The sequence below is a fragment of the Chenopodium quinoa genome, unplaced genomic scaffold (genome assembly GCF_001683475.1).
Source record: "Chenopodium quinoa cultivar QQ74 unplaced genomic scaffold, ASM168347v1, whole genome shotgun sequence".
NCBI classification, from domain to species: Eukaryota; Viridiplantae; Streptophyta; class Magnoliopsida; order Caryophyllales; family Amaranthaceae; genus Chenopodium; species Chenopodium quinoa.
Genome location: NW_018743814.1, coordinates 63,867 through 79,475, shown reverse-complemented (window position 1 = coordinate 79,475; position 15,609 = coordinate 63,867). Strand labels below are relative to the sequence as shown.

General features: G+C 36.4%; 1 protein-coding gene across 4 annotated transcripts; it reads left to right on the top strand.

The window, feature by feature from the left end:
- Positions 1-9,437: 9,437 nt before the first annotated feature.
- LOC110685468 lies at positions 9,438-11,850 on the top strand. Of its 4 annotated transcripts, none has more exons than XM_021861998.1 (7): positions 9,438-9,729; positions 9,974-10,067; positions 10,500-10,610; positions 10,960-11,043; positions 11,133-11,241; positions 11,327-11,428; positions 11,595-11,850. In XM_021861998.1, exons 1-7 carry the CDS (start codon positions 9,674-9,676, stop codon positions 11,612-11,614), a joined length of 576 nt encoding a protein of 191 aa, XP_021717690.1. In that variant the 5' UTR covers positions 9,438-9,673; the 3' UTR covers positions 11,615-11,850. The 4 variants fall into 4 exon arrangements, with proteins under 4 accessions (XP_021717690.1, XP_021717689.1, XP_021717691.1 ...); XM_021861997.1 differs by having other exon boundaries at positions 11,516-11,850; XM_021861999.1 differs by having other exon boundaries at positions 11,126-11,241.
- The last annotated feature ends 3,759 nt before the right edge of the window (positions 11,851-15,609 follow it).

Genomic DNA, 15,609 nt, shown 5'->3' with positions numbered 1-15,609 from the left:
CATTTATTTACTTTTTGCTTATTTTAAGTCACTCAAGCTTTTTACGAAATTGAAAATTGCATAAGTTGCACACTATCCCATCCCAAGGTTAGGTAGATGTAGGTTGAAAAATGAAGGGTCTATCGTTAGACGAGGCTCAAAGTGGTTTATCAAGAAGAGATTGTATATTTGAAGGGTGAAAGGTGATATGATGTGGCTACAAGGGGTGCCTCAAATCATTGGTATACCTTGTGTTTAGTTCGACATGGATATTTTTTTTTAATGCAATGCAATGTGATGATCATATGTAAGAGAATAAATGCTAATTTTATTAAAAAGGGAAAAAGAAAGAATCTACAAAATTAATCTAAGGGAAAAGAAAGGTGCCTATGCTAGACTTATTAGGGGAAACAGTAAATAATAAAAAAAAAAGAAATAGAAAAAAGAAGTCATGAAATCTCATCGTTGAAGCTCGCCTCTGTCTTGTGTCGTTTGCTTCATCATCACCCAGTCTTCTCGTTAGCTAGAGGCAATGGGATCTTATTTGCTTCTATGAGATCTTGAATGAGATTTTGAAACCTGTAGCATTCATCAGTAGTATGACCGCGTCCTCGATGGTACTTGCAATAAGAGTTGGGATTCCATCTCGAAGATCGATTTTCTGGCGTTGGATCCTCAGTAGGGCCAATAGGTTTGATTAACCCTCGGTCATAGAGACGATCGAAAGCAGCATCGTAGGTCATTCCAATGGGTGTGAATTCTCTCCTGGGTTTCTTTTTATATCCTTGATTATCCACAGCTAAGACACCGTTATGGTCAAACGTACTAACATTGTTACTAGAGTGGCGTTTTCGGAAGAAGAAGGATTGTCGTTCTTCTTTCCTTTCCAGCCACCGTGGTTACTATTGTTAGTAGCTTTTTGCTTTGCGAGGTCCTCTTCGATTTAAATTCCGATGTCATAAACAGCTTTGAAAGTATTCAAATTATGATGATATTTTAAATGCTTCGAATACTTCTCTTAGAGATTCTTGATAAACGTCCTCACAGATTCTTTTTCAGTGGGCAACTCAATCATCTTAGCGGAAGTTTCCCTCCACTTATTAAAGAAAGAAGTAAAGCCTTCATTCTCTTTTTGCCTTAGCATCTCAAGTTATCTATAATCGATTTCAACTTGAATATTGCACTTGTACCTATCAATGAAAGCGTTTACTATTGATTCCCAGGAAGAGGTTTTCATTTTCTCGAGAGAAAAGAATCATTGCTAGCAAACGGTCTCAAGAGATAGTGAGAACAGAGAGGGGAAAACCTTCTTATTGATACCCTTAATGTTCATTATGGTTTCAAAAGCTCTTAGATGAAAGTAAGGGTTACCTGTTGCCTTGAATTTTGGGATGTCAGTGGCGTTGAACTTATGCGGAAGAAGTTCCTTATCCAGCGAGACCCCTTGTGAACTCATGCCCTGAAATTTATAGTCACTAGATAGCTTTCTCAAACTTTCTTGCATGAGGTTCATTTGTTGTTGCTTCACAGGGTCATCAATTTTGAGGGTTAAAGCCTTTAACACCTCAGTCACGTCATTTAATTGATTCCTAAGTTCATTGACCTCTTCTTGACTTGCCATTATCTTTTTAGCCTTCCTCTTTTGACAAATCGGTTTATCAAAAAGTGAGACCTGAACAAAGGTGTTGTCCTTAATTAATCGCCCTTCTCTCCTCGACCAAGTACTGTGAAAAAGGAATTTAGGGATATTCATTGTTAATTATTTGACTCAAACTCTATTTAACATGCAATGGGTGGAGGAAGTGAAGAAAGATTGGAGTAGAATGTGAAGGAAAATGATGTAGATGGAGGGATATGAAGAATTAGGAATAGAATGTACCCCCAACTCAAATGACGGAAAAGACCGACTCATGCATGAACCTAAGACATGGTCATGGTGACATATACTCAAAGTGTGTGCTAAGACTAATGAGTGTAGGTGGTACGTTAAGACTCGTGTCATGAACATGTGGCTAAACTATGTGACTTAGTGTCTAGACTCAATTAATGACTTAACAAGGTATGATTGACAATAAAAATTAACCGAATTATTTAGCAAACTGGTTAATTAGACACTAGGTGATGACTCAATCAATAATCTGAACTGTCGTCAAAACGACAGGACTGGCGTCGCACTGTGTAGTGTAGCGCCAGACGATAAAGCTGTCGCCAGGCGCCACACTCCACAGAGTGGCGCTAAAGCTCATATTTTGGTGCCAATGCTGGAGCTTCAATCTGAGACTGTTTTCGGTGTTATCAATCAATAGGGGTATGCCTAAAGTCGTGCTAGGTCAATTCTGATTAAAATATTAGACTTATTTACTCAAATTAATTAATCAATTAATCAATTAGGCAAGGTTCTTTAAGTCATTACTTTATTAAATCTCAACACAAGTCAAACAAACGATTAAAAAAACATATATATGAACAACAAATAATGCACAATTAGTCAAGTAGGCACAATATGATGCAATGAGTTTGCAACCTAACCATGGCTCTAGTTCTCTAAAGTTCGGGTTATGGTTTAGTCAATAGAGGGTCTATGGTTAATTGTCCGGAGGCACCGTGCAGAAGCTTAACCGTGAAGGGTTGGCGCGAGTGGATGGGACACCGCGAGCTTTAGAAAAAACTCGCTTCCATGGTTTGGTGAATTCAACATTCTCGAATGTACCCTTTGTTGCTCAAAGCGTTCAATCAGGTAGATGGAGAATGAATTCCCAGAGGGTTATGTCCATATGTAGAACACATAAGGGTTTCAGAAAAGTGAGAGAAACTCAATCAGGAAGTAGGATCGAGCAAACAATGCGAAAAACTGGTCGAAATTAGAACGCATATTTCTGGCTCGGTATTGGAAGAATTTGGCGCCAGCTAACAGAGGTTGGCGCCAGGATTTAGCTGTAGCGCCTGGCGACATGGCTGTCGTCTAGCGCTACGGCTAAATGTTTAGCGCCAACTTCTGTTCGCTGACGCTAAATCCTACATGCCTCAGCAGCTTTCTGTGCTCGATAAAATTTTCCAATTTCGCGCAGTGTTATTTCGGTCCTAGTTGTGAAAAATATTCCTCAAATTTCCTACGTGTAAAATCCTATATTTTAACTCATTACGGATGGTCTTTCCAATGAGATCTTTTTTATGCATATGACAATAATGTTAATCAAAATTGCGCACATGAAGTACTTAGAACGTTTCGAGTCTCATCCACTCATTCTAAATCGTTGCCGAAATAAATTTAGGAAATTAAATTAGAAATCCTCCCAAGTCGAGTCGCCAAAAAACCGTTCACGAGGTGAAAGTTACACCCCTTAACGATCCAAGAGATCGTCTACTCCATAAGATCTTGAACCAAATAGGGTTCGGGGATGAAGGTACAAATCCAACCTATAAGAGATTGATCCTGCCCTAGTAATAGGCCTCTACTTTATACAGATCGTATTCATATGCGCTTACTGACTAACATACAATCAGTAGGTTTACCCTAAACCTGTTTATCTATGTTGGTTGAATATTAATGCACAAACAAATCTATTATTGGCAATCACTTGAATTATAATCATAATTAACCCTAAACAAGATTATTAATTATCTTATTAAGCGTGATTACAAGTACCAATTCCCTTTAAACATGCATAAAAGGCGTGATCAAGCAATAACAATAAATATCAAACAACATAATAATCAAAATAATAATTATAACAATTATAAAAATAATCATCATCATAATAACCATGTTAAAGCATAATATTAGCAAGATCCTAGGCAAGATACTAACAAGATTAATAACAAACCCTAGCATGTCACTAAACAATAAAAATCATATATTAAGCCCTAACATGATACTAACATGAATATTAGGAAAGAAATAGGAAACATCACAAGAATCATAATAAGCATATTTGATATTATAACTTTTACCCTAAACATGATATTAGGAATCATTGTTGTCATTCAAAACATCAAATTAAGGAAAGCATCCTAACACGATACTAGGAATCCTAATAATAACCTAAACATGATTTCTATATCATAATATCAATAAACCAATTAAAGCACTTACTTGGATGCCTCGTACCACTTTCTAATAACAAAATACACACGTTAGTAACTTCAAGGAAAATAATAAACAAACAATTAAATTAAATAATTGAAAGAGAGATTTGGGACCAAACCATTAGAAATTAAACCTTTCACGTCTAGGGCGAAGGCAACTTCGAATATGGCTAGGTGTATCTAGTGTTAATGAATGCGGAATTTTTGTCTGTAAAAGGTTAGTTTAGAAAAGAGAGAGAGAGAGAATAATCAAGAAAAACTTGATGAGAGTTGGTGAAAATTCGTGATTGTAGATGATTGTGGATGAATGAAAACGGAGTTTTTACGACGTTAATTATAAAGAAAATCAGCCAAAAAGATAAAATATCAAAACAGAGTTCTGACGCAGATAAAATTTGATTAGCGCCAACGCTGGCTATTGGCGCCAGACACCAACATTAGCGCCAGGCGCCAATACTAGCGCCAGGTGCCAAGCGTAACGCTAGGCGCTACAGCTGGCGTTTGGCGCTGATTCAGAAATTCACGCGTTTTCTTAAAATCAGATAAAAACATTCTACTTAAAACTCTGAAAAGTCAACAAAAGTCAATTTATCAATGCTAATTGAATTAGAAATTAAAATAACCTTCTAGAAGAATCTAGAAAACTAAAACCATTCCTAATTGCATTAGGAATGATAAATCTATATTAGGCCCTCCCCTAGATCATTGGGCCGCATATAAGGCTCAAACCGGGCCCAGTTTAGTAAATTGGCCATAACTTCCTCAATATTCATCGGAATTGGGCTTATAATATATCGTTGGAAAGGTCTTTTCAAACCCCATTCAACTACACCATTATTGGACCCATATCATGGACCAACCAAACTGGATTGGCTGTTTTCTTAAAATAAGTTTTCAAAAACAGAGAGAAGAGAAAAGAAATTAAAACTATCCGCAACACTAAACTTTCCACACTTTCACTTCATTCGATTATGATTCGACGTGAAAAGTACTCATCACCGGGTTTGGTTTTGGGGAAACACAAACGGGTGTCTACGGTGATACCTAAAGACTAAGTTAGTTGATTTTTATTTACAAGCATTAATCACGTAGGAATTACATTGCAAAAGTCGTTATTCTTTCTTTAATCAATATTTGTAAAAAGAACAAAATAAACAATATTCGCCTAGTCTTAAGTGATAAAACAACAATTAATTATCAAATTCTATTCTTGATTAACAAAAGAATACTATGTGAATTAATTAATTAAATTTTTTTTTAAAGTTATCAAAAAACACTATTTATTCAATTAAAGTTATTCAAACAATAAAGAAAAAGTGATTTATCTAAGTGCTCAGGAAACTAATTGTTCTTCTTTTATGTTAATTCTCCGTTTAATGTGTTTATGGACTTTCTTTCTTCTTCGTACCTTCAAGAGATTCAATGGATGGATTAGGTTTGAAGAGTAGTTTGGAAGAAAGAGGGAAAATTAATATGTTAGTAAGAGAAAATGAGAGATTAGGGTTTTGAGAATACTAGGTTTTTAATTCTGAATTTTCGCTCCTCGTAATGCTAAACGAAGACCCCTATTTATAGGCGTAGGGATTAGGTTTAGGGTTTTAGAGCCACGCCGTCAGGTGGCCCGCGCAACTCTCTGAGTCGCGCTAGGTTCCGCGCGCATCTTAATGAGTCGCGTGTGTCAGGCGCGCGCGACTGATTGAGTTGCGCTGGTTTGCGGTTTGCCTTATACGAAAGCGCGTTTTTAAAATTTCAATAACTTTTTATTTCCAAGTTGGATTAATGCGTGTGAGATATAATTGGAAACCTCTGAATGTCTAATTTCCAATGCCGTTGGAATTAGGTTAAAATATGTTATGGATCAAAAGTTATGGCCGTTGGAGTGCAAGGGTGTCGGTTTTAGGGCCCGGTTTAGTGTTTTGATCATAACTTATTCGTTTTGGCTCAGAATTGGGCTTATAATATACCGTTGGAAATCTCTTTGAAAGGTCTATCCATCTTTATAGGTCTTGCATGGGAATTTGATGGTTAGTTTATTTGTTTGGCTCAGTTTTCAACAATATAGGTTCCATTGGATCCAATCATTGCATTTGACGCATTTGGGTCCGTTATTAATCAAGTATAAACATGTATGAACACGTTTTAGGCCTAATTAGTAATTGGAAAAGGCTCTGAGATAACTTGGTCTCAAATATGGGTTTTAACTTACTTCATAATGCTTTTCGTAGTCCATAAACACTTCAACTTTGATCTAACATGAAGAACTGATTTTTGTAACATCATTGCACTTCCTTTCGAGACAAGAGGCCAAAAGTAGGTGTCTACAGCGTGGTAATGTAGACTTGCATGAGTTAATAATACTTGTAGTGTCTTAATTCCGAAGTGTGAAAAGCCAAAATATATCATGGAATTTAGACCAATTAGTTGTTACAATGTGCTCTATAAGATAATTTCAAAGGTGGTGGCGAATAAACTGAAACCTTTTCTGGATAAAATCATTTCCATAAACCAAAGTACTTTTATTCCAAACAGGTTAATCACAGACAATGCGTTGGTTGCCTTTAAAATCTTTCATGCTATGAAAAGAAAGTGGGAAGGCAAAGAGGGAACAGTGGCTTTGAAACTGGATATGAGTAAGGCGTATGATAGACTTGAGTGGGTTTTTCTGGAACGGGTCATGTATAAAATGGGGTTCAGTGATAGTTGGGTCAGGAGAATCATGGACTGCTTATCTAGTGTGTCTTTTTCTTTTAAGATTAATGGTGGAATCTCGGGTTCCGTAACCCCTTCTAGAGGTCTACGACAAGGTGATCCAATCTCACCTTATTTATTCCTAATTGTTGCTGATGCCTTTTCCACTCTCTTATCGAAAGCTGCAAATGAGAATCGTATTCATGGTGCAAAAATATGTAATGGTGCTCCTAGAATCTCACATTTTTTTTTTTTTGCAGATGATAGCATTTTGTTTGCAAAAGCAACGGTTAGTCAATGCTCGGTGATAGCTGACATTATCAGCTTATATGAGAGAGCATCCGGTCAAAGTGTTAATCTAAACAAAACCGACGTAGTCTTTAGCAAAGGTGTTCATGGAGATCGAAGACAAGAGATTGTTACTATTTTAGGATTTAAGGAGGTTGAAAAAACATGAGAAATATCTTGGTTTACCAACAATAATTGGTAAGTCTAAAAAGGCGATTTTTGCAAGCTTGAAAATGAGAGTGTGGGATAAAATACAAGGGTGGCAAGAGAAGCTTTTATCAAGGCCCGACAAGGAAGTCCTCATAAAATCAGTAGCTCAAGCGATTTCGACTTATATGATGAGCATATACAAGATACCAGAAGGTTTGATTGATGAAACTCATGCGTTGGTGGCTCGATTTTGGTGGGGATCAAATGAGACGACTAGGAAGACACATTGGCATAGTTGGGAAGCTTTATGCAAACCCAAGTACATGGGGGTATGGGTTTCCGTGATCTAAAAGTGTTTAATCAAGCGCTTTTAGCAAAACAATTATGGCGTTTACCTACCATGCCCAATTCCTTGGTGTCCTCCATATTAAAGGCGCGCTACTACAAGAACCACACAGTTCTAGAATCCTATAGGGGTTATGACCCTAGCTACTCATGGTGCAGCATTTGGGGATCCAAATCACTCATTCTTGATGGTGTAAAATGGAGGGTAGAAGATAGAAGAAAAATCCAGGTTTGGCTTGAATCATGGCTGCCAAGGAAGTCAACTACTGCTGTGCCTACTCATGGTCCAAATTTTGATCCAGAACTGAGAATTTCTGACTTGATGCAAGAAGGGAAAATGGAGTGGAATATCGCTATATTTCACACCTTATTTTCTGATGAGGAATGCAAAAAGATTACACACCTTCCAACCTCTATTTTCCAGAAAGAAGATGAACTCTTTTGGTGGCCTTTGAAATTAGGAGAATGGAGCGTGAAATCTGGCTACTGGTTAAGGAAACTTTGGCATTTGGAGGAATATGAAAGCTAGCTTACTAATGATGATAGGGAGACATGGCGTGTGGTTTGGTGCTCAAACAGACCATCGAAACTCAATCACTTTGTTTGGAAAGCATGTCGAGGGAATTTAGCAGTGAAAGAACTCCTCCACCATCTTCACATTGCTCCTGATGGAATTTAGTAGTGAGTCTGTAAACCATGCCTTATTTGATTGTGCCCATGCGAAGGACATATGGGATGACAGTGATTTTGTTGATATTCTCATAGATGCTCCGCGCACTTCTTTTAAGATCACCCTTCTTTGGCTCTCCAGGAAGCTTTATCCTCTTCAATTAACACGTCTCCTTGCGATGGCTTGGGCAGCTTGGTTTTGTTGAAACAAACGCTTCTTCACAAATACTAGTGTAGGATGGAATTTAGTAGTGAGTCTGTAAACCCCTAGATTGAACCCCACAGTGATCATACAATAAAGTACGGTGGCGTCCAAAAGGGAAGAAGATAGCACTAGTAGAAAAATGTACATTTGCGTCGCCATATTTGCGTCACTCATTCTAAGGAGCGAAGCAAATGTTTATTTTTACCATCCTTTTAAGTTATTTGCGTCGCATGTTATTCAAGAAGCGACGTAAAACTCAAGTGCATTTCAGCTTTCTCTCATTTGCATCGCTCTTATTTATTAAAGCGACGCAATTAATAAACTTATTTGCGTCACTCATTTGTTAACAAGCGACGCAAATAAGTGATTAAGTAAATTGCGTCACGCTTTTACTTAATGAGCGACGCATATGAGCTGTGTATAATATCATAAACAAGGTTATTTGCGTCGCTTTTTTATAATAAAGTGACGCAAATAACTCTTTTGGCTTTAGGTTTTCTGCGTTTTTTTACCTTCGCCTACATTCACTAATCAAAAAGAAAAAAAACAAGAGTTCTTCAATTCCAGTGAATTTCTACAGCAAAACACCCAAAAATTCGTCTCTGAAACCCAACAAATTAGGCCAAAAAACTGCGATTCCCCAGCAAATTTAACATCTAAATTGAAATTGCAGTCAAGTTGAAGCAAATCCGAGCAATTTCGAGCAAGAATTTAGACCAAAAACCCCAAGAAATTCGAACCCTTAAACCCAGAAAAATTGATTGTTTCCGACCAAAAATCCCCCATGACGAGCAAAAAATCAACTCAAACGCGTTTCGGAATGATAGGTTTGATCCTCAGTCGTATGTTCAGTCCAAATGCTCTCTTAATGAGAAGGTAATTTGATTTTGTGCTTAATTTGTGTTTAAGTTCTTTAATTTTGTTCTTAATTTGTGTTCATTTCTGTTGAAATTAAAATTTCGAGTTTGTCAGAAATTGTGATTTTCTTGTTTTTATTTATTGTTGATTATTTGAAATTTATAGCAAAACACCCACAAATTTGTCTCTGAAATCCAACAAATTAGGCCAAAAAACTGCGATTCCCCAGAAAATTTAACATCTAAATTAAAATTGCAGTCAAGTTGAAGCAAATCCGAGCAATTTCGAGCAAAAATTTAGACCAAAAACCCCAAGAAATTCGAACCCTTAAACCCAGAAAAATTGATTGTTTCCGACCAAAAATCCCCCATTTCGAGCAAAAAATCAACTCAAACGCGTTTCGGAATGATAGGTTTGATCCTCAGTCGTATGTTCAGTCCAAATGCTCTCTTAATGAGAAGGTAATTTGATTTTGTGCTTAATTTGTGTTTAAGTTCTTTAATTTTGTTCTTAATTTGTGTTCATTTCTGTTGAAATTAAAATTTTGAGTTTGTCAGAAATTGTGATTTTCTTGTTTTTATTTATTGTTGATTATTTGAAATTAGAAGAAAGAGAAAAATTTTAATTTATTTTCAATTAATTTTTAGTTGATAATGAAGAATGAACAAATGATAGAATGATGATTGATGGATAGTCTAAATATAGGAGGTGCCGAATTGCCGAATTTAGTAGGCTTATTGCTGAGATTATTGGATGGGAAGGGGGGCTTATCATCTCCTTCAACTTCTTTGTTTCTCCGGTAATCATAATTTGCTATTGTATATGCACACCAGTCTTTTTCTTTTTCTGTTACACTGCAGTCTTTTCATGTAATTTTATCCTGTTCGTAAAATATGTTAGGCAACTTCATTCATATAAAACTGCTGTATTCCTGCATGATTCTGTAACTCTGAACCCAACTTTACCACAAGCAAACAGTTATATTGTTGAAACTTTTCAATCAACACACTTTGTATATGTAGTTGTAGCCCTTGCGAGTTGCCACTTTAATCATTTTATAAAAATTCTTCATGCTGATTGCTGACATATATTTTACATCTGTTACTCATTGCAAGATCAGGCATCATGTATGTATTTCTTTTAAGGCTTTTTTGGTCTGATGCATGGGACTAGTCTTCCAAGGTTCTCATCACTTAATAATATTTGTTGTTTGATTGTTGTGGATTCTCAGGTGCCATTGCTGGCTCAATTAAACCCCAGCGGTGCAGAGAGACTACCGCCAGGGATAGTTGCTTCTAAGTCAGATCTCTATCTCCGTAGACTATGGGGTCTTCCTAGTGAGGTATGTGAACATACTATAACAAATCTCTGAAATTTCTTCTCACATACACCTTACTTTTAAACTGTCTTCTGTTATGTAGAACCTCCTCTTTTAATCACTATCCTTGATACTTGTTGGACAAAAAGTCTTTACTCTGTTTCCCACATTACACTTTTCGGGTTAATAGGGGTCTGAGTAATGATGTAAAGGAAAAAAAATAAGCAAGGGAACTGTAATTTTAAACATTTATTTATGTACTTTTAAGGTTTCTTGATAAATTGCATTATCAGCACAAAGACTGAGTTTTATTCATTTTGATAATAGAATTTTGAAGTTTGAATATAATACTGGTTCAAAATGGCTTCTGCAGGATCTGAAAACCAAGCCTAAGTATCTAGTGACCTTCACAGTTGGCTTAGATATGAAAGAAAATATTGACAAAGCAGTTAAAAAGGTTTCTTTCTAGCAATTTCAAGTCCTTTATTACTGCTAACATCATCTTTGTATTAATTATATGCTCTTTTATCCTTGCACAGTTCTCAGACAACTTCACTATTCTGCTCTTCCATTACGATGGTAAGACGACTGAGTGGGATCAGTTTGAGTGGTCAAAACATGCTATCCATGTCAGTGCTCGAAAACAGAAGAAATGGTTAGTACTCTTGTTTTAAGGCAATTGGGTCAGATTAATTATCAATTTTATCATACTGATCCGTTCTTTCATTGTATGGTTAAAGGTGGTATGCAAAACGATTTCTACATCCTGACATTGTGGCACCATATGATTACATATTTATCTGGGACGAAGATTTGGGAGTGGATAATTTTGATTCCGAAAAGTTAGCACTCTTTCTGCATCATATCCTCTAATGTCTTGAGCTATTCAGTACAGAACTTTTGTCATTTATTTTTTGTTGAATTTTCAGATACGTTGATTTGGTTAAGAAACATGGTTTGGAAATTTCACAACCTGGTGTGGATCCTAATAGTCCGTTTACATGGCAGATGACAAGGAAAAGACATGACAGTGAAGTTCACAAGTAATAACTACTAATGATGTATAATTTATGCCCAGTTATCTTCCTTTGCAACAGAAGCAGGATGATGAGTATAATGTCTATGATATTGAGATGTAATTTATTGGACAGGTTAATATAATGCCGTCATTCCAAATTTTATGGGTAGGCCAAATTACAAAGGAGACTCTGCCGAAATTTACATTTGCATTATTCAATAATATTGCATTTTAATTTCAATTATATTAGCGTTAGCATATTACTTTATACCACTAGTAAGGAAAACAGGTACTACAAACATATACAAGGCAATTATTATAATTAAAAAAAAAAAATTCACCTCATTTGCGTCACTCATTAAACAAACTAGTGACGCAAATACAGCAATTTTGTATTGTCTACTCAGTCATTTGCGTCACTCCTATATAAACAAGTGACGCAAATAACAAATAAGAAGTTTATTAGAAGAGTCATTTGTGTCGCTCTTTTATAGAGGAGTGACGCAAATAACAAAAAAGAAGTTTATCAGAAGAGTCATTTGCGTCGCTCCAAAGGAGCGACGCAAATAACAAAAAAAAAGTTTATCAGAAGAGTCATTTGCGTCGCTCCTTTATTAAGGAGCGACGCAAATGACTCTTATTTGCGTCGCGCCTAGGAGCGATGCAAATGACTTAAAAGTCATTTGCGTCGCGAGCAGTTGCGTCGCTCATAGAAGCGACGCAAATACACTATAAATGAGCGACGCAAATGAGCCTTTTTCTACTAGTGTAGAGCAAAAGAGTCGCCAACAAGTTTTAGGAACTTGTAAACCGTTCACAGGGTGAAGGTTACACCCCTTAACGATCCAAGAGATCGTCAACTCCATAAGGTCTAGAACCAAATAAGGGTTCGGGGATGAAGGTACAAATCCAACCTAAAAGAGATTGAACCTGCCCTAATAATAGGCCTCTACTTTATTCTGATCGTATTAATGTGCGCTTTTTAATTAACATACAATCAATAGATTAACCCTAAACCTGTTTAATCTATGTTGGTTGAATATTAATGCACAAATAAATCTATTATTGGCGATCACTTGAATTATAATCACAATTAACCCTAAACAAGATTATTAATTATCTTATTAAGCATGATTACAAGTACCAAATTCCTTTTAAACATGCATAAAAGGCGTGATCAAGCAATAACAACGAAAATCAAGAAACATAATAATGAACCAATATCATGAATAACGATTATAATAGCAATCATGTTAATAATCATGATAATAATAGCAATAATTATAATCATAATCATCAAAAATAAAATAACCATCATCAAAATAATAATCATCATAAATTATAACAATTATAATCATAATCATGTTCATGTTAATATTAAAACATAATAATAGCAAGATCCTAGGCATAATACTAACAAGATTAATAACAAACCCTAGCATGTCACTAAGCAATAAAAATCAAATCTTTAACCCTAACATGATACTAACATGAATAAATATTAGGAAGAACATAGGAAGCATCGTAACAATCATATTTAATATTAAAATTACCCTAGGCATGATACTAGGAATGTCATAATAACAATTTAAACATGATTTCTACATCATAACATCAAAAAATCATTAAAATACTTACTTTGATGCCTCGTACCTCTTTCTAATAACAAAATACACACGTTAGTAACTTCAAGGAAAATAATAAACAAAACAATTAAATTAAATAATTGAAAGAGAGATTTGGGACCAAACCCTCAGAAATTAAAACCTTTCACGTCTAGGGCGAAGACAACTTCGAATATGGCTAGGTGTTTCTAGATCTTGCGAATGCGGAATTTTGTATGTAAAAAAAAAGTTTAGAAAAAGAACGGAGAGATGAGTGAATTAAGAGAGAATTAGAGAATTAATGATTGCGAATGAAAACTGATTGTTGATCAAAATTGGTGAGAATTGGTGATGATTGAAAACTGATTGTTGGTGAATGTAGATTATAATTGATGAATGAAAACGGAGTTTTTAATACGATATTTATAAAGAAAATCAGCCAAAAAGATAAATTAAACAAAACAGAGTCTGATGCACAAAAAACAGAGCTAGCGCCAACCCTGGCTAGCTGGCGTCAGGCACCAACACTAGCGCCAGGCGCCAGGCCTGGTTCCAGGCGCCAAGGCCTAGGGTCAGACGCTAGGCTTAAATTTAACGCGTTTTTGAAAATCAGATATGTTTGCCGTATTGGAGGATAAAATCATATAATTTCCTCGAAAATGCTATTTGATTTTGATTAAAACTGTGAAAAGTCAACAAAAGTCAATTTATCAATGCTAATTGAATTAGGAATGAAAAGAACCTTCTAGAAGACTAAAACCATTCCTAATTGCATTAGGAATGATAAATCATATTAGGCCTTCCCCTAGATCATTGGGCCGTATATAAAGCTCAAACCGGGCCCAGTTTAGTAAATTGGCCATAACTTCCTCAATATTCATCGGAATTGGGCTTATAATATATCGTTGGAAAGGTCTTTGCAAGCCCCATCCAACTACACTACTATTGGACCCATATCATCAACCAACCAAACTAGATTGGCTGTTTTCTTAAAAATAAGTTTTCAAAAACAAAGAGAAGAGAAAAGAATTAAAACTATCTGCAACACTAGACTTTCCACACTTTCGCTTCATTCGATTATGATTCGATGTGAAAGGTACTCATCACCGGGTTTGGTTTTGGGGAGACACAAATGGGTGTCTACAGAAGCCCCCACTTTGACTGAGTTTAGAGAAACGCAAGTTTCGAAAAACGAAAGTCAAAGTATCGATAGGGACGAAGAATGACTCAGAACGTTCCGCGATCCTAAACCAATCTTGCAACGCCGATACTTGCAAACTAGCATTAGTTAAACAGATAAAAGAGTTAAGAAACGCGTATCTTGCACCGTCGAGCACACGTCTCTAAAAGTAACCAATTTGTTTTGATGACCTCCTGCAAGCTAGAGAATGCCATCCCTCTTGAAAACCGCTACGCCCGTAACTGCTTTCAAATTTATAAGATTGCTTCGCCTGAAACGATCCTCCCCCGCAATGATAATATTCCGCGTCCAAGGGAATACTATCGAAAATTATTTCTCTTGAAACAATCCTCATCCGCATTATGACCATCTTCCATGCCTGAGGGAATATGATCGAAGACAACTTCGCCCGAAATTACCTCCAGTTGTTTGTGACAACTCTCCGCAAGCTAGGGAATGTTGTCGAAGATATCTTCTCTTGAAGTCATCCTCATTTGATGCGATAATTTTCCAAAGGAAATTAGCGAAGATCCACGCCTGTCGATCTTTAAAAGTTCGCCTGAACTTTGCTCCCGCTATGCCTGTACGTCGGCGCTTCTATTGCTTTGAACTTGTACGTCGGTGCCCTTTTGCTTTTAAACCTATATGTCGGTGCCTTTTTGCTTTTGAACCTATATGTCGGTGCCTTTTGTTAATGAGCCAATTCTTAGGCGCTTTAAGCTAAGTGAGACGATCTTTTATCAGGTCGATCACTTTACGTAATCAAGCCGATTACTAAATCATGTAAAATTGCTTAGAGGGGCTAACTGGCATACCAAGGAACCCAAAAATATGTTGCAGAAGGCTAGCACAACCTCATCAGGTGGCTGGGTGATCTGGCGCCACTTAAAAGCCATTAGTGCCACTTATTTAGCCTTAGCGCCAGGCGCTGAGCTTGGCGCCAGACGCCAAGCCAAATTTGTGACGCCAATGCATAGGGCTTGGCGCCAGCACAGGGATTTCCTTAAATAACCCTTTCTTCTTCATTTGCTGCTTTGCTCGTTGCGATTCTGCTCGAAAAAAGTCCGAAAACTTCAATTGCTCGATTATTACTCGTTTCTCAACCGAATTTGCTCAAATTTATTGCAAATCAAAGCTCTTTTCATCTACTTTCCCGATCTATGTAAGTTTTCTTCAAACTCACATCGGTTTTTATGAATTCTTGGCATGTTTATTCACGAA